The sequence below is a fragment of the Gopherus flavomarginatus genome, chromosome 4, assembly GCF_025201925.1.
Source record: "Gopherus flavomarginatus isolate rGopFla2 chromosome 4, rGopFla2.mat.asm, whole genome shotgun sequence".
NCBI lineage: Eukaryota > Metazoa > Chordata > Testudines > Testudinidae > Gopherus > Gopherus flavomarginatus.
The window spans coordinates 60,597,821-60,622,526 of record NC_066620.1 but is presented as its reverse complement, the minus strand read 5'-3'; the positions used below and the strand labels follow the sequence as shown (position 1 = coordinate 60,622,526).

General features: G+C 46.2%; 1 protein-coding gene across 1 annotated transcript in view; it reads left to right on the top strand.

Moving 5' to 3' along the window:
• The window catches only part of PLB1 (phospholipase B1), a 118,938-nt gene that overhangs the window by 82,246 nt on the left and 11,986 nt on the right, over positions 1–24,706 (top strand). The window contains exons 35-51 of the mRNA XM_050948431.1: positions 77–128; positions 276–356; positions 1,621–1,686; positions 2,058–2,158; positions 2,901–2,982; positions 3,407–3,511; positions 5,551–5,646; positions 6,660–6,731; positions 10,250–10,321; positions 13,265–13,325; positions 14,057–14,115; positions 15,984–16,051; positions 16,925–16,968; positions 18,062–18,161; positions 19,241–19,292; positions 21,417–21,497; positions 24,245–24,310. Coding sequence (XP_050804388.1) covers positions 77–128; positions 276–356; positions 1,621–1,686; positions 2,058–2,158; positions 2,901–2,982; positions 3,407–3,511; positions 5,551–5,646; positions 6,660–6,731; positions 10,250–10,321; positions 13,265–13,325; positions 14,057–14,115; positions 15,984–16,051; positions 16,925–16,968; positions 18,062–18,161; positions 19,241–19,292; positions 21,417–21,497; positions 24,245–24,310 — 1,258 coding nt within the window. The remainder of the gene's footprint in view (positions 1–76; positions 129–275; positions 357–1,620; positions 1,687–2,057; positions 2,159–2,900; positions 2,983–3,406; positions 3,512–5,550; positions 5,647–6,659; positions 6,732–10,249; positions 10,322–13,264; positions 13,326–14,056; positions 14,116–15,983; positions 16,052–16,924; positions 16,969–18,061; positions 18,162–19,240; positions 19,293–21,416; positions 21,498–24,244; positions 24,311–24,706) is intronic.

The window sequence follows — 24,706 nt, the reverse complement described above, 5'->3', positions numbered from 1 at the left end:
ATATAGGTACCTAGATAAATATCCTTCGTATGGATGCTGGTCTCCCCTAAGGCTCACTAATTGTCCTTCTCCACAGGAAATTACCAGACCAAGTAAGAGCCCTGGTGAGACTAATGAAAAGTGATCCGGTGAGTTGACTGGAATGCAGCATGTTTAATCTCACAGCATGAAAAGGAACAGATATTGCTTCATGGGACAGATCTGCCTCCAAAGATACCCAGTGTGCTCATCAGTTTGGAACATAATTAACTTACACTTTTTTTTTCTTTATACAGAGAATTGATTTCAAAACTGACTGGAAGATCATCACTGTGTTAATTGGAGCTAACGATCTGTGCAACTACTGCAAAGACCCTGTAAGTAGCAGGACTGAGAAGCTGGCATGGCAGCAAGGCTGATTGGTGTGGATGTAAAAACACCAGTGTAAGGAAAGCCAACCTCTGCGTCCCATGAAATCCAAGGTTGCAGGTAGGGGAAAGGAAGTCCCTGAGTTATGAGGGTCACCCAATATGCCAGACAAAGCTGAATTTTGTAGAGTACTGTGGGGTCTTTGTGAAATGATAGATACTCTGCTGGCAGTGCCTAGTTTTAAACAGAGTTAGCAGCCCCAGACTAAGATTGTTGTGGTCTCTGCTTGCTTGCTGTGGGGTAGGAACCAGCCATTATGTGGCGGGTGGGGTGGGGGGAGGGAAGAGAGAGAGAGAGAGAGAGAGAAGCCTGTCTTTCTTGACCATGACTCAGGCATGGGGAGAGAGAGAGAGAGAGGGCAGGATTCTTCCCTCTCTGCTCTGGTGGTATAAAGGGGCTGGAAAAGCCCCACAGCTAACCAGGGAAGAATTGTCCTGGTTCAGCACTGTGTTAGGCCACCATAAGTAGTCCAACACCGCTCACCTCACCTCCCTCCACAAGTCCTGGCACAGGGTGGTGGTACCGTGGAGGCAGGAGGGAGCATGCCGGAAGTCTCTGTAATGGTCAGTGCTACAGAGATTTTATGCTGCTTCAGACTGTGGCTGCCAGAAGGAGAGTGTGGGACCTCTCATGCCCCTCACACCTAGTTCTAAACTCGGCTCTGAATCTAGGTGTTGTCTCTTTTGTACACAATCCTTTTCACTACCATTAGCACACTGAGGGTGCAACAGAGTGGGGGGATCCTTCAGCTAAATAGGCCTAGCCAAGCTCCTGTGCTGCTGCCAGATGTTTATGGCTGGTGTGTCCTTGCCTGCTAATGATGTCAATGGATAGCAGTAGAATGACGCACACTGGAAACATTTGTGCCTCTGTTTTATCAGTTTTTGACTGACCCCATTCGAACACACTTACCACTTGATTCTTTCCCTCAGCCAGAGATGAGGGGCCCATTGGAGATTGACTCAATCTGCTACAGCTCAACAGGGAGCTCTAGAAAAGCCAAGGTTGTCCTCAGCTTATCTACATTTGAGAATGGAGTAATGGTATAATTGAGCCACTTGGTTTCTGGAAGGGAGCAAGAACAGACCACAGCCTAGAATGGTGGAAGAAAGGGGATGGGAATGAATGCCCAGTGCAATATCTTTTTGTTATCTCAAGCTATTTGTGAGCCGTCATTGGCAGTAACTCCTGCTTCTCTTCTTTTTTGATGAGAATTACTATTCAGCTGTAAATTTCACCAGCCACATTCAAGAAGCCCTCGACATTCTGCATGCAGAAGTAAGTAGTTTTAGTAACTCATTGGTCAGCATTGCTTGTTCCTTCCCCAGTTCTAGTAGCTGTGGGGTAGCCAAGGGGTGACCTTGAACCAAATGTATCCCAATGAATTCAATTATGCAGGCTACACTGCCTTCATCTCTAATGCTGAGAGATGGCCTGACAAATGAGACACTGACATACAATCCAGGGCAGGAGGAGGGAGGGTTCAGTCAAGTGAGATGGAGAGGAAAGATCAACAATTGGGCAGGACTGGTTGAGTAGTTAACCAGGGCAGGAAGGGGGAGCTGCACTTGTGCTCTGTGCTTTAAAATAAAGGCATTGCAATTTGCATAACCAACTCCTGCCAAGCAAAGCTCTGACTTTCCTTTCAGGTTCCCAGGGCTCTGGTCAATCTAGTTGAAGTAATGGACCTCCTCCCCTTGAGGCAGATGTTTCTGGATAACCAAGTACAGTGCCCCACACATCTCACCGAGTAAGCAGCTTTCGCCTACTCTGGCATCCGCGGTAACTCTCAGTGGGAGAAAAGACAAAATTCGATTACCTACTTCTCTATGGAGAAAACCCGGGGAGGGTTCAGGTTCCATACTGTAGGGCTGCCGTGGGGAGAGTTTGGGTAATAATAGATATGCCTCCCTGGACAAGGGTTATGTTACAGAGGGTAGGGCTCCTTGGGCAAGGGTCGGAATAATAATGGGTAGAGCTCCCTTAGTGATGGTTATGGTATTAATGGGTAGGGTTCCCCTGGCTACAGCTAGGGTTCAAGAGGATAGGCCTCCCTGTGCTAATGTTAAGGTTCCAGAAGGTAGGGCTCCCAGGTCTAGGGTTAGCATCTCATAAAGGAGGGTGAGGGTTAGCATACATACATCTACCCAACTTGGAATTGCAAGTCCCAGCTGCAGTGTAGACATACCCTTACATGCCCAAAAGTAATGGGACATAGGGTGACATAGTGCAGTGCAGATCACCTTGAAATACTTAGAGGTAGCCAAACTGCTATGTGAGCTGCACCACTCATGTAGGGCAAAGGGGCAGATAAAACTGTGGCTTGAGATTGTGCAAGATGGTAGCACTCTTATAGAAAGGGTAGTATACAGACATCCAGCACTGCTCCCCGGTGGTGTGGATGCTGAATGGCTATGGATGAGTGTCTCTTGCATCTACACTCTTTGCTCTTGTGCTGTATGCTTTTCTTACTTCTGTAACCTCTTCTGCAGAGATCTGTGTAGTTGTGTTCTCCCAGTGACAGAAGGGTCACAAGAGCTAGTGATGGTGATGGAAGCTACCAGAGCCTACCAGGTACATCTACCAGGATGACTGCAGTGGCTTTGCCTACAACTGAGGCAGGGCAGAGGGTTTTCCAGCAATCAGCCTGTTTCAATTTATAACAACATATACAAAAAGTGCCCATCTACTATTCTGGGTGCCTTTGTTATTATTAAAAATATCAGTGTGGCAAAATCAGCAGGAGAACTATCCCAAACACAAACCCATAAGTGGGACTTTCCTCACCCAACCTCCATCCCTCATAAACAATCACTCCATCATGCTTCAACCTCTTCAGCCACTAGGGAAAAAAGATGGGTTTTGCCATGTGCCCTGAAGGTCTATGATCGCTGACTGTGTCAGCCCAAGGGTGGAAGTGCAGCTACATGCCCTACACACAATTTAAGAGTGACAAAGTGGTTGGTGGGTTGATGATGGTCTTTTTTGTCTCTTACAGAACAGCACTCGGAAGCTAGTGGAGTCTGGCAGGTATGACACCCAGGAGAATTTCACGGTGGTACTGCAGCCTTTCTTCCGAAATACCAAGATTCCTCTTCTTCAGGTATGGCCATAGGTCACTCTCAGTAGTTAGGTTAGATGCAGGCACTCACCTACCCATCTAGAGTATATGAAAGTATCAGGGTTTGCCAGGTGCTCTTGAAGTTCCCATATGAATATAATTTGGTTTGTGTATATTATATTGTTGGAATTTCTTGAACAGTTCCCAATACTTGGATTTACATAATTTAGTTTTATATTGATTACTGCTTTAACCTTTGAGAAATGATTTAAAGATTATGTGTAAAGATATATCTATACACACTTATTCAGCAAAGGCAGGTGTTAGCTAAAAGTACAGTTATCATTATACTCTTATATAGTGTTTTTAATCAGTAGATTTCAAAGCGCTTTGCAAAGGACATCAGTGTCATTATCCCCATTTAATGATGGGGAAACTGTTTAATCAAGCTGCGTAGAGAGCCCTGGCAATTATGTTAGAGCTCTTAAAGCTGTCTGGCAATGACCCTCACTGTTAACTAACAGCATTGTCATCTCTTTCTGACCCATGATCTTACTCTTCTGTGCCTGTGCAGAGAGAGGGATCTACATAGCAATCAGTCCAAAATGTAGTCTTAGGCAATCAGCCCTTTCCCCCCATCTTTGGCAGTAGGAGGGGGCTCCTGGCCTGTATGGTGAGTGAAGCAAGCTAGTAAATCTAAGAACTGACACAACTTTTTTCTGAAACTTGAAAACCATTCAATGTTTTTTTTTCACCCACATCTGCACTTCCTGATTTCAGATGGAACTGGAAGCAGATGTGGTCAAATTCCAAACAGGAGAAGCTATGGTATTATAGGGCCAGAGGGAACCAGAAAATGCCAGAAATAACTGGTGACAAGTTGCAAACGTTCCGCTTCTTCTCCTAACAAACCTTTTCTGAGACTGCAAAATTGGGCTGAAAAATCTCTCAAAATTATAGGCTTTGATTTCTATTCAGGTCAGCCTTTGTGAAAAGCCCTTCCTGTGGGGTTGGACACTGCCTAGAAACTTGGAAATGAAAAATAATAGACACAATTTGTTTCTGAAAAATGTTTAGACCTCAAAAATGATTTTCTCCTAGTTTTGCAAAAAAACAACAACCCCAAAACAGATGTTTTTCCATATTATATCCAAACTTGAAACGTGCCTGACTCAAAATCCTGGCTACAAACTTGGTGGAAGATCAGATACAGATCCAAAACTTGGCAGCGGGTCCTTACTTCTCTAATAAGCCAACCCAGAGTGCTTGAGCAAAACATCCTCAAACCTTGAGGAAGTTCAGTTCTGGATCTAAACTCTGTGGCCTTACTCCATCTAATCCAAACTCTTTTATTCACCCCTAAAATCTCATGAGAAAACCAATATCTTAAAAACTTCCAAACCCAAACTGTTTCAGATATTACAAAATCAGTTATAAACTGGAGTTCTTCTCTGAAAGGTGACTGTGTGGGTGTACTCACTTGTATCTGCTAACTTCAGTGACAAACAACTCTTACTGCTTTTTACTCCTGTTAGCCCTGCAGAACTGACACTGCTGCAAAAGAGGGAGCTACAAGAGAAGGAGTTTTTTCTTCTGTTCATTCTTGTGTATCATCAGTGGACTTTTGTACTAACTTCCACCAAGCTATATCTGAGCAAACCCACTGAGGAGCACTGTGTGGTTTGTAGCACCCTTATTCCTGGTGATGATGCATGAGAAGGAAAAGGCTCACCTATGCTGTCCTATCCCAGTTGAGTTTGTGGCTGTAGCACTGGAGATCCTAAAGAGAAAGACAAAACACAGAACATAAGAAGGCCATTTTTAGAGCCAGGCTAGAACAGCACATTAAACATCTGAACTTTAGGGTGCTTATCCTTTTGGGGTTGGCCCATTGCTAGTACTTGGGGACCCTGATTGGTAGTACCCCACTTCATCTCCGCAGATGCCAGTAGGCCTTCCATATGGGAGTGTATATAATGGGAATGCCATACAGCTACTACCTCTGCTCCAACTTCAGTGAACCAAAGAAATAAACTTACCAAACTTCTTGCACTCAGGTGTCTTTGCACTTTCCTTTTTAGGATGGACGTGCAGATATGTCCTTCCTTGCACCAGACTGTTTCCATCTGAGTCAGAAATCCCAGTCTCAGCTCTCCAGGACTCTCTGGAACACCATGGTAGGGATGGCATGGACTTGTATATCAGGTTCATCAACCAGAACTGATTCAAAGCATCTGTAAAATCGTGTCTTTTGTGTAATAGTTGTTACATTGGGGGAATGGGTGTCTCAGGCCACTGTTGATGGGACCCAGACCATTCATATTGAGGTCACCGATTCAAATCCAGCCCAGATCAGTGTTAATTTAAAGGTCTCTTCCATTTGTTGTCTGAGTGGTGAACTGAGTTTGGTGGGTCTCAGTTCACATCCTTTTGGACAGGTGTCCACATCAACAAGAATGAAATCCCATGGAATGCACTAACTGGCAGTCTCCATGAAAGAGAAGTTGAAGACTGCATGGGCCATGGAGACTGACTGACTTACCTTCTCACCTTCCAGGTTGGGGCTGAGGCACATTTGTGTGGCAGTGTAAGTGCTGCTTGTACTGCTGGAGCCTCTGTTGTACCTGTTCTGTGGAGAAACAGAGGACTGTAGTCTCCCTGGCTGTCAACCCAGAACCTTTCACCTATTCTAAAAGCACTTTTTAAAAGGAGTGTAGTCAGGGAGGATCCCCAGTTTTTATCCAGGAACCTCTGCAGTGATGCTCAGTTTTCCTTTTACTCACTGGCACTGTGACAAGAAATAGAAGATTTATCCTCGCTGCCTGTCACACTTCGTGGTTGATGCCACGTTTCAACAGACATAAAATTAGACAAGAGGCCTTAGCCCTGGTATTCTGGTCAAATTCCAATACAGCTACTTCTGCCTCCCTAAATTCCCTCAGCAATATAGTATGCATCTTTACTTCCTGTTCTAAACTACTGCCTAGTGTTACTGTGCTCTGTAACACAGCTGCCATGTTCCTCCAAAGAAATGGCTGCATTTCAATCACAGGCAAATCCAGAGTTATGCAATTATTCAATTTAGTTAAATTTGTAAAGCACCTTTGGATTCTTTGGGTTTAAAATTGCTATAGAAATGTAAGATGAGAGGAGACAGCTACAAAACTAATCCTCCCCCTTTTTATCCCAGCTTCTGCCTGTAGGGGAGAAAACGGACTTCTTTGACCCCAAGGCTAACATTACCCTGAGTTGCCCAACTCCGGTAAATACCGTACCATTATGGAAGCAAGGGGTTGGAGTGGGTGGGTTCATGCCCTTTTCTTGGCAAGGATCCAGTATTTTTGGAACAAGTCTGCTAAAATTCTGCTTCTCTGTTAACTGTATGTGAATATTTCCCTACACAATAGCTGCTTCAGGTGTTTCTGGGCCTTATACCTTCTTACAAAAACTGATAACATGGCTGATGTGTGTTTAGATCTTTGGCCAGATTTTTTAAGATATTTAGGTGCCTAAAGATACAGATAAGCACTTAGTGAGATTTTCAAAGGGATTCAGAATGGATTTTCCCTTTGAACTCATTGGCAATTAGGTGCCTAGATGTTTTTGGAAATCCCACTAGGCACCAATTTGCATCTTTAAATGCCTAAATGCCTTTAAAAATCTGGCCCCTAGTGGCTAATACTGAAGAGGCTGCATGTATACTGTACGTGTGTATGTAGTTTCCCCCATTGGGCGTATGGATCTACGGAGTTTCATGTTTCCATCAACCTCCTGCACATGCATTTGTCATTGCATACCAACTCAGCAGTTTCATCTTTTGACAATGGGCAGCTGCTTCTCTCCCTTTCCCCAGCCCTTTTTCTGAATTTCTTCTTAAAAATTTGCGATGCATAAATTCTACTCTGTTGTGAGTTTCAGAACATCAGTGCATTCATGGAGTTTTGAGCTGCTATATGACAATAGATGGAGATTCTTCTCTTTTCTTCCCTCCTTGCCCTGTACAGCAATCACTCATCTATGAATTTCTAATGTGTCCACCACCATCATCTGTGTTTGTCTCTCTCTCACCTATCTTCATTACATGAGTTTGAGCCTCCAGCCACTATGTAGTAGTAAAATCCCTATAAAGAAATCACTGGCATAGCTGATTTTTTGGAACATAACAAGAACTGCTGTAACAGATCAGACCATCTGTCCACCTGGTCCAGTATCACACTTTGGGGCATGACCTATAGCTGATGCGTTAGGTGAAGGTGAAAATAACAAATTTGGACGGTTGTGCAATGAGCCAGGATTTGGGGAATTCTTTCCTGGCCTCTGAAGAGATGAGTTTATGCCCTGGAGCATTCAAATTGGTGATTACCTTTATCTTACCAAGAATAGCTATAAATGCTGTGAGTCAAAACTTATCCATTCCTTTTTTAAAGCCACTTCCACATTTTGTCTTCACCCCCTGTGACACTTTCTCAGGATATCCAGGATTGAGTCACCTTGTAATACCCCTGCCTCAGTGAGTGAGACACTTGTTGGTGCTTAACTGTGTGTCAGCTCTTTGACACCACCAGTCTGTGGTGTCAGTCTCCTTGGGGCTCTGCTAACCCTTACTTTGCATGGCAGATTAACCATAGGTGCACCCCAATCCCTGAGCCCCTTTGAAGCAGTCCCCTGCAGTGTGAGCTACTGGACATGTGCAGAAATTACCAGGTACGCTGTCGCCAAAGGAACAGTGCATGCACCAGTTTGTTTGTTTTAACTGAAGATCAACTCCAATATAGCAGCACAGCCTGAGATATGTTTATAGTGAAAATAATCATATGTTTATTATCCAAGGCTAAGATTTAAGGGGTAGTGAGTAAGGATAACAATGGAAACAGAAATGGTTACATATCAAACAAAAAGTAAGTAACTCTAAGAAGTGTGTTATGAACAGGCTTAACCCCTCATGATCTAAAGTTGCTTTAGGTGAGAGAAACAATCTCCCAGCATCTCCAACCAACATGTCTGGGATCCCTCTTTCATGAATGCAAAAAGCACTGTCCTGTTTGCTTCCTCTCTGAAAGATAACAAAATATCTCCTTGCATTTTTTTTATATTCTTCAAAACTCATTTTTGGGCTCCAGAGACAGGACAACCTCTGTTGGTTTAGTCCCCTGTGTCTTCTCATCCCCTTGTTGACGTCATATGTAAATTGAGCTCATATTATGTTGGCTTACAACGCTTAATTTACAGAGATAGGATGTGTTTTCACCTGTCTATCTCCTCTCTGGAAGAAACATGTTTTTCTCTTTGGTTGGTGATGGACTTTAAAACATATTTTCCGTACATATACACAATTACTTAAATATCCTCTCTACATACATGATGCAATGATTGAGGATCATGACTGAGGATCATGACATAAGCTTTTATTAGAGACCTCACGTTATTCTATATGGCTAAATACAATGAAAGCAGTGTGCTAGGGGTGGTGAGTGCCTGGCACGCTAACAGTTGCTGTTACAGAACAGCAAACCCTTGGCCAGTTGGCATTGATGGGCTTCTGTGTCCCACCCCTTAGGCAGCGGGCTCCACAGACTCACTATAGACTGTGGGAGGTACTTCCTTTTTATCAGGTCCAAGTTTACTTGGTATTAATTTAATAAGGCATCCAGTTACTCTCCTCTTGCGGAAGAGTGAAAATGAATGTTGGATTTGTTTTTCCCTACATCTCTCACAATCTGATATTCAAAACGCCCTGGAAACTTTGTTGCCTTGCCCTGTTGCTGTCCTTTCTGGACCTATTTTGTGGATAAACAGGGTTTTGAAATGAGTCTTTAACGTGGCAAGTCGGTGGCACTTTGTGGAAGTCGTGGGTACGCACTCACAGTGGTACTTTCCCCACTGAGACAGCACTGTTGTGAAGGTTTCCCAGTTGCAGTACAGCAGCTAAGTTACACTAGAGGCTATTTTGGGGGAGTTCCATCTGTCATTTAGTGTATCTGTTATTACATAAAATGTCTTCAGATTCTCATGTTCTCATGCTCCATGTATTCTGTCCCTTTGCTTCTCTAACTCAACACAGCAGATGTTGTGTATGTGTGACTGGTCTCTATAGCCTGGCACATATGACAAAGGTCTATAGCAAACCATTTATAAGCATAATGGGTTAATTTAAAGGATGAAAGTCTGCAAGTGGTGGTGGTGGGATTTCTGATCAAACTACACACAATTCTGATTTAAACCATTTGGAATAACTCTGCTCTTTCAGTGGGAAAGTCTCTTTGACCCTGTGCCTTCAGGTTCTGGGTTCTGTATTACAAGCTTAGGGACAATCATGCTATGCTCATTAGGGAGAAGCAAGCCTCCTGATGGGGTCTTTAATCTATGAGTCCATGTTTCCTGAGGAGGATGTTAGGTACCAAGACCACAACACAAATTATACAGCCACTGTGGAAAAAGGGTGAGCTGTGCACGCCAGGCTCCTCCCGACTGAGGCAGGCAGAGCTGCCCAGGCTTCCCCACTGCCTATATTAGAGTGGATTACAGATGCAAACAGCCCTGACCACTCTTTGAAGGGATCTGATGTGTATGGGTGGGCTGGACCAAAGTCCTCAGATCTGAATATCCCTAAATTTTAGGTGAGAGTGTTTGTTTCAAAATCCAGATCCACACTTTGTAGCTCAGGCCATCTCTAGATATATTATCTTTTGGCAGCAGAAATCCTCATCTCATTTGCTGTCTTCTGTGCCGTTGTTTGCTGCCTGATCTGTATTTCTTTACCTTTCTCACCTCACTCATCAGCACAAACCCTTCCTGGGAACATACAGGAACAGCAACTACACACCTCTGGAACCTACTAACAAGCCAATTCAGGTAATTGCCTGTATCGCTTACTGTATATTACACATACACACTTGGATGCAAAATTGCTCCTGTCTAGTGGGTGTTTTCACGTCATTTGGAATTTGTAAACGGTAATTTCTTACTAGGCTTTGAACATACAAATCTCCTTCTATGTCAATGGGTATTTAAATGCTTTTTTTTCAAGTGTTTTTTGCAAACACAGTTGTACCAGCCAGTGCAGACTGGGAATAACTTTACTAAAACGAAAACTGTTTTCAAGGGTATGTCTTCACTACCCACCGGATCAGCGGGTAGCGATCGATCCAGCAGGGATCGATTTACCACGTCTCGTCTAGACGCGATAAATCGACCCCCGAGCTCTCTCCTGTCAACTCCTGTATTCTGCTGCCAGGAGATGCGCAGGCAGAGTCGACAGGGGAGTGGCAGCAGTCAACTGACCGCGGTGAAGACACCACGGTAAGTCGATCTAAGTACTTCGACTTCAGCTACGTTATTCATGTAGCTGAAGTTGCATAACTTAGATCAACCCCCCCCCCCAGTGTAGACCAGGGCTAAGTCATGACAGTAAGAAATCCAGTCAAAGGACACTACTGGAAGTCAGCTGCTCCAGATATACACAGTATTGGCAAGAGAACTTAGGACCTGTCAGCCCCAAAAATGCAGGCCTGGGTCACTTGTTATAAAGGAGGATTTATAGCCTCATCAGGCATCCAGCCACTAGAGGCAATGTATTTCCATGCACTTGGGCAGCTCTATCCAATAGAGGGAAGTGGTGATAACAGTATGTTACATGAACTTGCCATATGTCTCCAATTAACATCTACTGGCTCTTAAATTAAGGCTTTACATTCCACCATAGCAGAGAAACTACAGCAGAGGAGTTAACATGACCAGTACAGAGCTAATTCCGGGTAGGAACTAGAGAAATGAGCTGGGAACCTGTGCTTGCCAGGTGGCTGGAGGAGGTGTGGATGCCTCCTAAGATAGCTCTGCAGTTCTGTCGGTGTGAGTATGGCTGGGGAAGATGATTGTCCAAAGCAATGGTCTGAGTGGCTAGTTAGGCCTTCTTAATGAGGTCACTGCTGTTGTCTAGCTCCAAGTAATGCCCAGCTGGGACCTAATTTCCAAACAAAATAGTGTGAATCACTGCATCCATTATGGATTATAAATAAGGCTAAAATTTTGTCATAAGTATTTTTAATAAAAGTTATGGACAAGTCACGGGGCAATAAATAAAAATTCATGGCCCCTGACCTGTTCATGACTTTTACTATAAACACCTGTGACTAAATATTAGCTGCTCTGGGGGCCCCAGAGGCTGATGGCTGTCCCGTGCTCCAGTGGCACGGACTGACAGCCCCTGGCCCCTGCTGCCCTGAGGCTCCTGACCCCTGCTGCTCCAAGTGCCTCTGGGGCAGTCCCCGTGACTGCTGGTGCTCTGGGACCACTGCTCTGGGGCCACTCCTAAGATCACTGCTGCTCTGGCGGCCCCCAGGGCCAGCTGCACCAGCAGTGGCCCATGTGGCTGGTCCCAGGGCCAGTTGCTCGGGTGCCCCTGGGGTCAGCCACACTGGCTGCTGCAGCTGCAGAAATCATGGAGGTCCTGGAGAGTCACAGAATCCATGACTTCTGTGACCAGACTCACAGCCTTAGTTATAAAGAACAACAGGTGGCACTAGCAAGTGCTGCTTTAGGCTGCAACTGAAAAGGAAACCACCATTCCCCCTCCAAGCTACAGTTCACAGCAGCACCTGGGGTTGCTTCTAGAAAGCTAAACAGAGAGCTGGAGAAAGGCTTCCAGTTCATGATTCTTACACTTTAGTGACCAAGTTGGAAGGATCCCATGGAAGGAGGCAAGAGAGAGGCAGTAGAAGGAAAAGGAGAGAGTGGAAACTGCTTCTCCCCCTCCCCAAAAAATTAACCCAGCTGACGAGTCCTGGACCTTTATAACACCCTCTAACTGGATTGCAGTCTCTCTGAGCCGCACCACTGTGTTAAAGATGAGAGCAGCTACATTTGACTTGATTTTTTCCCTGCAAATCAGGTGATACCCTCAAGCTCTCACACAACCGCTGGTCAACATGGCCTTTGTCTGGGCAAAGAGTGGACACCCCTGCTCCTTATGGGACTTGCCCATTGTATCAATTTATTTTCCTCACTGGCCCATCTCTGCTTCTCAGAATGTACTGTTGCTGCCGTTGAGAGGTAGTGTGGATAGAGAAATGGGCATAGAACTATGACTCAGACATTCCTAGGTTCAGTTCCTGGCTCTGCTACTAAATTGGCACGCTGGCTGACTACCCATCTGTGACAGTTCGGAAGATAATACCTGTTCTGTCTCACATGACGACTGTAAGCATTAATTAATAGGGTTGACTGGACTATCACAATTCCATTTCACAGCAACTTTTAAGGTTTTCGAATTTGGTTTTCTTTCTGCATTGGAATGAAAACAAACCATTTCAAGCATTTAGCAAAAATGATAGGGCAGTGGCTTGGGAGGTTCAGTTCCCTACTCTGCCTGAGTGAAGCCAGAATTTTTCATCCTAGACCGCTCTCAGTCAAGCAGAGCAAGGACTCAACCCTGGATCTCCCACTTTCTGCATCATTGCCTTAACCAAAAGGCTATAGCAAGTGGGAAGTTTTCTTTTCTCCTCTCCCCTCCCTTCCTAAAATAAACTTTGTTGAAATCAACACATCTCTGTGAAACATTGGCCTTGACAAAACAGTATATTTGGGTGAAATTTCATTTCACCAAAAATATTCTGACCAGCTGAATTAATCAGTATTTGGACAGCGTTTCAGGATGAAAGGCAAGAACTGCTGAACTCTCAGGTAACTGGTTGGGAACTATTCTTTTTTGGATTTTGATTTGGTTGTAATATTCATTCAGTGTGTTCCAAAGTATACTAATATCTCCTAACCATATTGCTGTTTGTTTTGTTGTTTAAGAATTGGGGCAGTGACCTGTCATGTCCTGCACAGACTCCATCTGAAAGTGTCCCAACATCAGGTGAGAGAGAACTTGTTTTGGACTGAACCATCGAGAGGAGTAATCATCTGTGCTTTTTAAAAGCAAAATCTTAAAACTGTATTACTGCACATGTTGGGTGAGAGGAAAACAACCAGGTTAGGCATTGTATATCCAGCCCATAGCAAGAGCATTCTATTATGCCAAACCCAGCATGTTCACCAGCACAGCGGCTGCATTCTAATGCACAGATAACAACTTGGCTGGCTTAATCAAGCCAGATGTGCCTGGTCCATTTGCAGCAAAGCAGCTTTGACCAACCTGGGTGCACCTGCTTGATGAGCAGAACAAGTATATTGTGCCCGGACATAGCGGGAATGCTTTACATCTGAGCAGTTAGTAGGAAACCTAGATTTAGACTTAAAGCCAATTGAAAACAGAACAGAATGAATGTATGCAATTTTAAATCTGTCTAATCTATTTCAGGTTTTTCTAAAGTGACATGTGAAAGGTAGTGTTAAGCTCTGTTTACTTCCCTGTTATTCAAGCCCATGATTTGGAGCAAGCCAGGAGGCAGAAGCTAATATCAAGTTTATTCCTCAGTCTAGTTGATGACTGAGGTTTGTGTAGAGCCCTGGGCCTGCTCCCCCTGAAGTCAGTAAAGATTTTTTCATTGTCTGCAATCGGAAGCAAGATCACCAGGCCCTTCACCCAGGATAATATTTTCCAATGATAATTGGTAACCCTGCTTTTTCCTTTCTTCTCCTGTCTAGTACATAAGCTACGGCCAACAGACATCAAAATCATAGCAGCGCTGGGAGATTCTTTGACTGTGAGTACCAGTGCTTCTCCTGAGCCTAGAATGGGAAGGGAAATTCTAGTTTCACTGGATGCTATGGTGTCAGACACCATCAGATGGAGAGCAAATTGCTGTGACTTGCCCAGCTGTGTCCATTTGCCGTAGCAATATCTTAGAGTTATGAGTGAATCTGGCAATTGTGAAACTGAGGAATAAAAAGCCTGGACTAAAGCCAGAAGCAAGACCCAATCTTGCTGAGGTGCAGAGCTGCCTCAACTCCCATTCACGTTAGTAGGAGTTATGGGGACAGAACAACTCAAAGGATCAGGCTAATATTGCAGATGAGGGTTGTACATGCTTCAGTGTTTTGAGAGCTCTGTTGATCCATTTCAGTCTTGACCTACAGTAACCTTGGCTACTCTCACAATGGGCCTTGAGCTTTTCTTGGAGGACCTCAGGCCTGATCTGCAGTACTCCCTGCTATTCCAGCCCCAAACCCCTAAACAGTGACCTGTTTGCATGTTCCCAAGAAATTTTTTTGTTACTTTTATTCTCTTGATTCATGAAATGTTTCAGAGACAATGGATATCTACCTTATGAGACAAGGCTCAAAGAGCATGGCTTGTTTAACCTAACCAAACAAAGGCTGAGGGGAGATAGGATTGCTCTCTCTAAATATATCAGAGGGATAAATATAGGAAGGGAGAGGAGTTATTTAAGTTAAGCTCCAATGTGGACACAAGAACAAATGGATATAAACTGGCCATCATCAAGTTTAGGCTTGAAATTAGGCAAAGGTTTCTAACCATCAGAGGAGTGACGTTCTGGAACCGCCTTCTGAGGGGAACAGTGAGGGGCAAAAAATCTAACTGACTTCAAGACTGAGCTTGATAAGTTTATGGAGTGGCTAGCATAATGGGACTGCCCACAATGGCACATAGCCAATCTGCTGCTGCTAGCAGCAAGTATCTCCGATGGCTGGTGATGGGACACTAGATGGGGAGGGCTCTGAGTTACTACAGAGAATTCTCTCCTCGTTGCAGTGGCTCTGGAACCCTTTTAATAGTGGGGGTGCTGAAAGCTGGCCCCCTTACTCCTATCTGTGCCCCACCCCCAGCTGGGCCTGGGAGCAGTGCCGTGTCTCTGGGGGGGGGGAGGGGAGGGACCCAGACACGGGTAAGGGGGCAAAGGCTGGGGGCAAGCACAGGCCCAGGAGTGGCACCTCGGGCATGGGGCCCGCAGCCAGGACCCTGCATGTGGGGCCAGTATAAGAGCCCTGGCCCCAGGGCCAGCAGCCAAGGCCCTGGGAGCGGGGACCTAAGTGTGGGGCCCCAAGCACATGGGTCCAGTGACCAGGGAGTGAGGCCAGCACCCCAAGAGTAGAAACCTGGGCGCGGGGGCCCAGGAACACGGACAGTGGCCAGGAAAAGGGCTGGCAGCTGAGACCCGCGCCCTGGGAGATACAGTCCTGCCAGGGAATCTGGTGCTTAGGGGACAATGGGGTCATAAGGCTTCCAAACTACAGTTCCCATCAGCCACTGCACTGGCTTAGGTGAATGAAGAATAATGTTGAACTGACCTGAAACAAAATGTTTTAACATTTCAAAATGAATTTTTCTAAAGTTTTCATTGCACAGAAAGATTAGCTGTTTTGACTCTTCTTTCTGATTCAGGACTAAACCAAATGTCAAAATATTGGAATTTCCTGTGGGACAGAAATTCTGCTCTTTCAGCCAATTCTACTCAGTACATTTCAACTGACCCTTTAAATGACCGATTCAGTAGCAACAGCATGGACCAGTAGAGTTCAGCCTACTGGAGGACAAAACCATTCCTGCTTTGCTCAACTTCCTCTGCTAGTCATCTTGCCATTTCATAAATGATTCTTACCGTCTTTCCAGACTGCTGTAGGAGCCAAAGCAACCAACGTGAATGACTTGCAAACAGCCTGGAGAGGACTTTCCTGGAGGTGAAACACACAGCAGTTCTGGGTGGAAGTGTGTATGTGAGAGAATGTGCGTTCACGTGTACGTGCACACTGCAGTGGGTGGCTGCTTAAGGATGAGTGTGACTGTGCATGCAAACATGTTGTGAATGACAGATGTAGAGGTGTTATTCTACAGTCCATTTTGTAGAATCCCAGGTATCTGGTTGGCAGGCGTCAATGCAGTCTGTGCACCTTGAACAGCTGCTCACAAATGCAGTAGGTAACAGTGAGGTTAGACTGCACAGCTCTGATGGGGCAGCATCAGAATAAGTGGAAATAAGTGCCCCATAGTGCTCTGTTGGTAGCCTAGAAGGCTATGTCTACACTACAACCTATGTCGGCATAACTTATGTCGCTCAGGGGTGTGAATAAATCACCTCCTGATCGACATAAGTTACCCTGACATAAACGCTCATGTGCACAGCGCTATGTCGGCAGGATAGCTTCTTCCACTGACATAGCTCCTGCTGTTCACGGGTGGTTTTTTTATGCCAATGAGAGAGCTCTCCTCCGTTGGCATAGAGCGTCTTCACCATACGCACTGCAATAGTACAGCTGCATCAGTGCAGTGGTGCCGCTGCAGCGCTGCCCATGTAGATGTGGCACTAAGGCTGTGTGCCTTGCCTTAGCTGCAGCCCTGTTTGACTTGATATGAAATCTGCCTTTCAATACGTTCCCTGAATTCACACTTGACCTATGGTTTATCCCCTTATTCCTGGTTGAGTCTTTTCTTTTTTTTTTCTCCCTGAGCTGATACAGCAGCAACGTATGGTAACCGCATGACAGATGGTATGTGCTTACAGTATTAACCCTGGTGATTGATTGATTCTGTTTTTTTCCCCCGCCCCTCTGTAGCATTGGAGGTGATGGAACCCTAGAGACTCACACGACTTTACCCAGTGAGTATTTTGAAAATTCCCAAAGTGGGGAAGGGAAAGGGCACTCTTTGCTCTAAGACTCAGCCAGGCAAATGCTCTAAGACTCGGCCAGGCAAATGCTGGAAAGTTTGTGCTGGCTTCCCACCTTCCTTACACAGGGCCCAGGATGCACGTCTGTTGGGGATCTGAGGAATTTATTCAAACCCCAGGTGAGAACTCCTGGGAGAACTGGGGAGAACTCCTCTGCTAAAAGTTTGAGTCAGTTCCTCCATTTGACGGTTCTGGATGAGGTTGTAACATCAGCTCAGCTGAACAGATGAGGGGCAGATTACAGGAGGAAATGACTAAAATAACACAGATCCAAAGCAGATGCTCTTCCTTTATTTCAAGCTGTAGCCTCAAGTGACAAGGTGGAAACCTTGCAGGAGCTGTGGGCTACTGATGCATTACATAGCAATTGATGGTCCACCGAGTGCTGGCTGGTCACATGGTGATGGCTCCTCCTTATTTCCAGCTGCTAAACTGTTCTGAAAGAAGCTAATAATAAGTTAAATATTTACCTAACACTAATATTATTCCATTTAAGCAATTGTTGTAGTTGCCATGGAGACTAGAAAAGGGAGGGGAAGTGGTCATTGTGACCATGAATTGGAGGGAGCTTGGTCCATAACAATTCTTCTATTAATATGCGATCAATGCTCTGGAATGGTTTGACAATGCCTGAGAGTGTGTAGGATTTTATTTCAATCATTATCTTATATCCATGTGCCATGGGCACCACTGAGTTTTAAATCAAAATTGGAATCTGTTTTATACTGTGTGAAGTATTATAAATGTATTGCTAACTACAAAGAGGCTTTGAATTCCACCTACTGCATTATAGACACAGTAACAATAATAATAATTTGCATATATAATACCTTCCAGCTGAGGATCTGTGTATATGGAGAAACCGAGGCACAGATAGGTTAAATGCCCAAAGTCACAGTGAATGTGTCTTGACCTTTAGCCCCAGGCCTCAACCATAAGACTGGCAAGTGGGTTATGTAGGAGGGGATGCTGACCCTTGCTCGCAGTGCAAAGGATAACCAGCATGTCTTCTCCTGTCTTTAAGATATTTTGAAAAAGTTTAATCCAGAACTCTTCGGCTTCTCTACTGGCACTGAAAAGGAAACAGCCGGGTTCAACTCAGCAGTGGGAGGAGCCAAAGCAAAGTAAGCACAATCACACCCTAGTCAGGGAGATAGTGGCATGAGAGGCTGGTGGACTGGCAGGTTAAGCTGCATCCCAAGGCTGAGGTTACTCCTGAGTTAATATTAATTATCAAACCAGTTGCTCTTTAATGGCTGATCCTATCTATACTGTGCATATTTCTCTATGGCATAATATTCTTTCTTCTGAATATTTGAGGAGTGTGTTTGTTTGACTCTTTCTACATGGGAGAGATGTCATCTTTTGACTAGACGTTCCCATCCCATATCTTCCGAGTCTGGTACCAGTGCTTTAACTACAAGACACTCCTTATTCCCACAGTGAATTTTCCCATAAGTCTTTTACATGTAGGTCACTGGCTCAGTGTCAGACCAGGGCGGTAAAGACCCGAAAGCCATTGCCATCACCCAGCTGTTGAATGACTTCTGGGTAACAAGATGGTATGTCGCAGTCCAGTGCCTAATGAATAGAAGCCCATTATTAGCATTAAAAGCTATCCTGGCTAGCAGCACTAGTAGAGCAGTAGAGGATTGAATGAACTATGGAGACTGAACTCCCCTCTCCTTCCCTTGAGAATGACTCCTTCAGAGGCACTGATGGGTAAAATGTGCAGGCAGCCTATATTGCTGCTGCACCCAATCTATGGCTACACAGAGGACTTCAGTCTCCACGACCGTCAATCTAGCCCCTTTCACCAGCACTGCATTTACTTGTAAGTGAGTTGCAAGTTAGCCAGCAAAGCTCGCATGGCTGTGAAATACCTTGTCATCTCCAAGAGCAGGTTTGGGAATTGAGTGTTTTCCTCCAAACACAATCCTTTTGAGCCAGTCCTTCAAGAAGAATAACTCATCTCAGTTGCCATGCTGCTTGGCAGCCATCCTGGCTGGAGCCCTTGCAGTTCAGATTATCCACCTATGATTATTCTCACATGTGAGCCATCGCTTTCCCTGCGTGGCCCTGGTGGTCCTGAAGTTGCATAAGATGAGGCCAGGAGGAGAAATCGAAGCCTTCTCAAGTTATGTTCATTCTGCTCGTCATGTCAGAACAAGGATCTGAGTGCTCTTCTTTCTTCTCTCTATAGCAATATGTCAACCCAGGCGCGTGAACTGGTGGAGCTAATGAGAGGCAGCTCGGTAAGTGCATAGCTTCTATAACCCATGTAGCATGTTTGGGTGGTGGGAAGAGGCGGGTTTCACAGCTGGAAAAAGGATCAAGTCATTTCTCACTGGCGTCAAAGTGTGTGAATGCAGTGGGTGGATCACGGCAGCCAGGAAATTATTATTCCCTTATCTATATTAACCCTGATCAGGCCTGGGGTCCCATTGCACTGGTGCTGAACAACCACATAGGAAGATGCAGTCCCTGCCCTGTAGAATTAAACATGAAATTTAAGGCAAGGTAGGCAATGGCCTAAGGTAATGGTTCTGAACCATTGAAAAGTTGGAGTGAGGAAGACGGGGTCAGGAGGATACACAGATTGGCTGGAGAAACAGGAAGGGACTGGGAAACCAGTATGGATGGTGGCCAGGGGACTGGAATGGGGAGGAGAGGGTTAAGTGTAGAGGCAAAGATGAAAGCAAGTGGCCTGGTGAGGCTGTGGAGACAAGAAACAGTGAATTAAAACAGCCAGCAGCAGTGAGCCAGGTGTCTGGTGTAGAGGGCCTGCCCCTCACCCCTGGAGTTCCTGCCCCGAGGAGGTTGGTGATGCTGGCACGCTGTGCTGGTGAGGGGGTGGCTGTAGCCTGGCCGGTAGGTCAGGCCACCTGAAGCAATGGTCCTGACCAATCGACTGAGACAATACTGTGCAATGTGTTGGGGGAGGGGGAATCCTGAGGATGTCACAGGTTTTCTGGAGGCATAAAGTGGCCTGCTGCTTGCTCCAGAGTGGCCTGCTGTTCCTGGTCCAATGGGGGCTGGGAAGGGGATTGAAGGGCTCCCTGGCTTTAATCATAGCCATAAGTGCTGCTCTTTCTGGGGTGTGTGAAAGACAGGAGACACCTGGTCTCCCCTCCTCAAGGTGTTGGTGGGGCCTACGTGGGATATTGGGTGCTGGGGAGAAACTTGTTGGTCCAGGGAGATCACCATGGGACAGTGGGAGTGCCCAGTGCTCCCTGTCTCCTTCTGGATGGTGGGTCAGAGTATTGAAAAGGCAGGTCTCTCCAAAGCATGCGTCCATGTGTAGCCGCACAGATGCATTGGGCCAAGTTACTGTCTGTTATTCTGCATTATTAATTTTTCGTCAGGGTGAGGGAAAGGAGAGAGTCTCCCTCTCTGAGAAGAGCTGAGTGGAAAAACTGGCATTTGAGCAATAGACTAAATTGTTCTCAGATTTAGCAGGGTGTGTTTCCAATCATCCACCCCTTTAAAAACAGGGGACAGGACTCTGTCCTGCCTGGCACCCCACTGTAGGGCAAAGAGGTGGAAATGAGATGAGAATTCAGCCCTTTGGCGATTCCCAGGCCCTTCTTCTATTTGTGGGATAGATTCACAGCCGTTAGTTATGTAAACTCTCTGCTCTAAAAATAGATGCTTTCCATTCCTTTCTTTGTACTACATGCTACAGAATGTTTTCCACTGCGTTCCTGCTCTCAGCAGCCCCTATTGTTGGCTGGTGGTGACGTGGATTTAGCAGCTGCCCTTATGAGCCCAGTGAAGTCACCAGCCTCCTGGACTGTTCTGTTTTAATCCAAATGTCTGTCCCCACAGAGCTTGCCTCTCTCCTTTTCGGCATTCCTGGTAGTACTCACTCAGCTGGCAGGGATTCCCAGTGACTCATGTTCCACTGAAGCAGCTTTAGTGCATCATCGTCTAATCCTTCTCCCTTCCCTGCTTATTGCTACACTGCATCCAGCATTTGGCACTAACAGGTAGATCTCCCCATCCCAACCCCTGCTGCTGAAATCCATTTAGAACTGTGGTCTCCGACTCCCAGTAAACAGAGCTTTGGGCAGCAGCTACCCTGACAACCTACCAGGCAGCTGCCAGTTCCCCTTTCCGGTGGGAATTTCATAACAAAAGCCAAGATGTATTCTACCACCTCCCACTCGCCACATTTCCCCTCAGAGACACACACACACACACACACACCTCGTTTCCTGACTTCACTTCTCCCATTGTTAATTCCGAATGGCTCATTTTCATTGTTTTGACACTCTTGATATACCCCATGTAACTATATTTTTAAATGTTGCCTCCGCGTCCCTAAGCAATTTTGAGCTGTTAGAACATTGCACTCTATGCTTTTTATGTGTCACTAGAAAATTAACTTCAAGGAGGACTGGAAACTGATCACTCTCTTCATTGGAGGCAATGACCTGTGTCATTACTGCTTGGACAGGGTATGTATCTAGAAACTGGGCACATACCTCTAGGTGCTTGGCCGATGAACAAGGTTAACAGTCCAGTCATTTCCCCTTTATCAGACAGCCAATGCCCTTGTACCTCTAAAAAGCAACAGGAACTTGTGTTCATTTAATATCTCCCTTACCTGAAATGAGTGCGCTGCTTTTACAGTGGGATATTGGAGCTCTAGATCAGGGCTTCATTAGCAGTATGTCATTATTTAAGAGCTAAAGATCTATCCCGCATTGTACAACACAGGAGAAGAAGAGACACTCCCTGCCTTGAGGAGATTGTAATCTAAATAGACCAAACAATCCGCATGTGAAAGGCCACATGTATATTCTTACTGAGACATTGAAGTGCCATTGTGTTCTGGAAAGTGACTCCATAAAAATGCCATAAGGGGATTCCATGTTTCTGGTCTGTCTTAGTTAGAGTTGCCAACCCTCCAGGATTGTCTTGGAGTCTCCAGGAATTAAAGATTAATCTTTAATTAAAGATTATGCCATGTGATGACACCTCCAGGGGTACGTCCAATCAAAATTGGCAACCCTACAATGGCACCAGAGCAGGGGTGGGCAAACTTTTTGACCCGAGGGCCACATCAAGTAATAGAAATTGTATGGCGGGCCATGAATGCTCACTAAATTGGGGTTGGGGTGTGGGAGGGGGTGAGGGCTCTGGGGTGGGGCTGGGGATGAGGAGTTTGCGGTGTAGGAGGGTGCTCTGGGCTGGAACTGAGGGGTTTGGAGGGTGGGAGGTGGCTCAAGGCTGGGGCAGGGGTGCAGGTTCTGGCTGGGGGTAAAGGCACTGAGGTGGGGCTGGGGATGAGAGGGTTTGGGGTGTGGGGTTCAGGAGGGTTCTCTGGGCTGGGATCAAGGGGTTTGGAGAGCGGGAGGGGGATCAGGACAGGGGCAGGTGGTTGGGGCATGGGGAGAGGCTATGGGGGTGCAGGCTCTGAGCGGATCTTACCTCAAACGGTAAGCAGTGGCATGTCCCATCTCTGGCTCCTATGCGGAGGCACGGCTGCCCCATCTGCAGGCACGCCTCTGCAGCTCCCATTGGAGCACGCAGGAGCCGTGTGGTGCAGCCCCCGACCCAGTGCCCCGGCCAGAGCGCTCGAGCAGGGCTGAGCCGCATGGGCCAGCTTAAAACAGCTTGCGGGCAGGATCTGGCCCACGGACCATAGTTTGCCCACCCCTGCACCAGAGCAAATATGATCATGTTACAAGTAGAAATGTCTTTTCCTAACTACCAGCCATACAAGCTTACCATGCTGATCTGAGAGTCAACCTGGGTTATTTCCTTCTCACATATCAGCCCCAGTAGTAAAGGTTCTGCAGGACAAACTATCGGCCTGAACCAACACCCACTGATGTAAATTGAAGTCTTTCCATTGACTTTCAGTGAGGCCTCAATCTAGCACAGGGGCGGGCAAACTTTTTGGCTTGAGGGCTGCATCAGGTTTCGTACATTGTATGGAGGGCCGGTTAGGGGAGGGGGTCGTGGCCCGGCTCCCACCCGCTATCTGCCCCTCCCCAGGACTTCTGCCCCATCCATTCCCTGCTGTTCCCGATGGCTGCTCTGGGACCCTTGCTCCATCCACACACCCCTGCTCCCCATCTCCTGACTGCTCCCGGACCCCTGCCACCCCCATCCAACCTCTCCTCTCATTCCTGACGGCCCCCCTGGGGCCGCTGCCCCATCCAACCACCCCTTCTCCCTGTCCCCTGACTAGTACCGGAACCCCTGCCCCTGACTGCCTCCCACCACCCCATCCAACCCCCACTTCTTCCTGACTGCCACCCCTGGAACCCCTGCCCCCATTCAACCGCCTGTTGCCCCCCCAACCGCCCCAACCCCTATCCACACCCCCGCCCCCTGACCACCATTCCGAACTCCCCTGCCCTCTATCCAACCCCCCTTGCTCCCTGCCTCCTTACTGCGCTGCCTGGAGCACCGGTGGCTGGCAGAGCTACAGCCATGCCACCTGGCTGGAGCCGGGCCATGCTGCCATTGCTGCCACCATGCAGCACAGAGCACTGGATCAGGCTGGGCTCTGCAGCTGCGCAGCCCCAGGAGCTCACAGAGCATTGCGCCAGCAGCGGAGTGAGTGAGAGAGCTGAGGTTGCAGGGGACAGCACGGGAGGGGCCATCGTTTACCCACCTGCAACTCCTCATGCAAAGTGGGGTTGCATAGGTATCGCTCAGTGCCTAATTTGGCTTGCAGAATCATTTATTACTGGAGATTATATGCTGGAGGAAGAACCCAGCTTGATTCTCAGATCCCAGATTTAATTTCCAGGGCTGGCAGTTAGGAAAACAAATCTGTTTGTAAATGGATCAAACTAGGTCTGGAGTCAGTGAAAAACATTAAACATGATTTATTTGGTCATTCTTCAGAGTAAAAATGCACCTTAAAAGAATGCTGACAAGAATTGTTGTAAAACAAGACTGGATTTGGATTAAGGGATTGTATTGATCACATGGAAATGCCACACTTACTAGACAAGCTGCACATGTGCCACAAGAGGAACAGAACTCAGTAGCTATCTGCTCAAAATATACAGGCCTGTGCTATTGGAGATAAAAAGGAGCATTTGGTCAGTAGTATAGAATCTAGCCTCTTGCAGGCTTTGCTAGGGACTAGAGGTTATGGAATGGATCCACTGGGGTTTTTTTCTTTCAGCCGTAGTTTCTTGCACACTGGAAAAATGACTGATCTAATTTTCCTTTTATACAGGAGACCTATTCAGTAGAAAATTATGTACAACATCTTCAGGACACTCTTGATATTCTATACCGGGAGGTAAGGTTTTACGATACTGTAACAGAACTCTGAATTCTTGGCAATCACACTCAGATATTTCTCACCTCTGACAGAGTATCTGCGATTTTGTTTCATTCAAGGCCTTTATCCAGATAGCTAGAGTAGTTATGTTAACACTGACTAATAGTCCAATGACTTTGCTAGCTAATGAGCAGTAAAGTGGTGGGCTGCTGCTTTGGGGAAAACTACAGCATAGGGCTGCTTTTGCTACCAGGAGTCATTTCCACGTGTGACTGGCATGAGCTGGGGGAAAAAATAAAAAACAAGAATGAGCAAAATTGTTTCATCAAATCATGGACTACATAGCTGTCAGTTGAATTTAGGAGATGTTTTCTGAGGAATCCAACTTCCCTGTACATGTCAGATAGTGCCTCC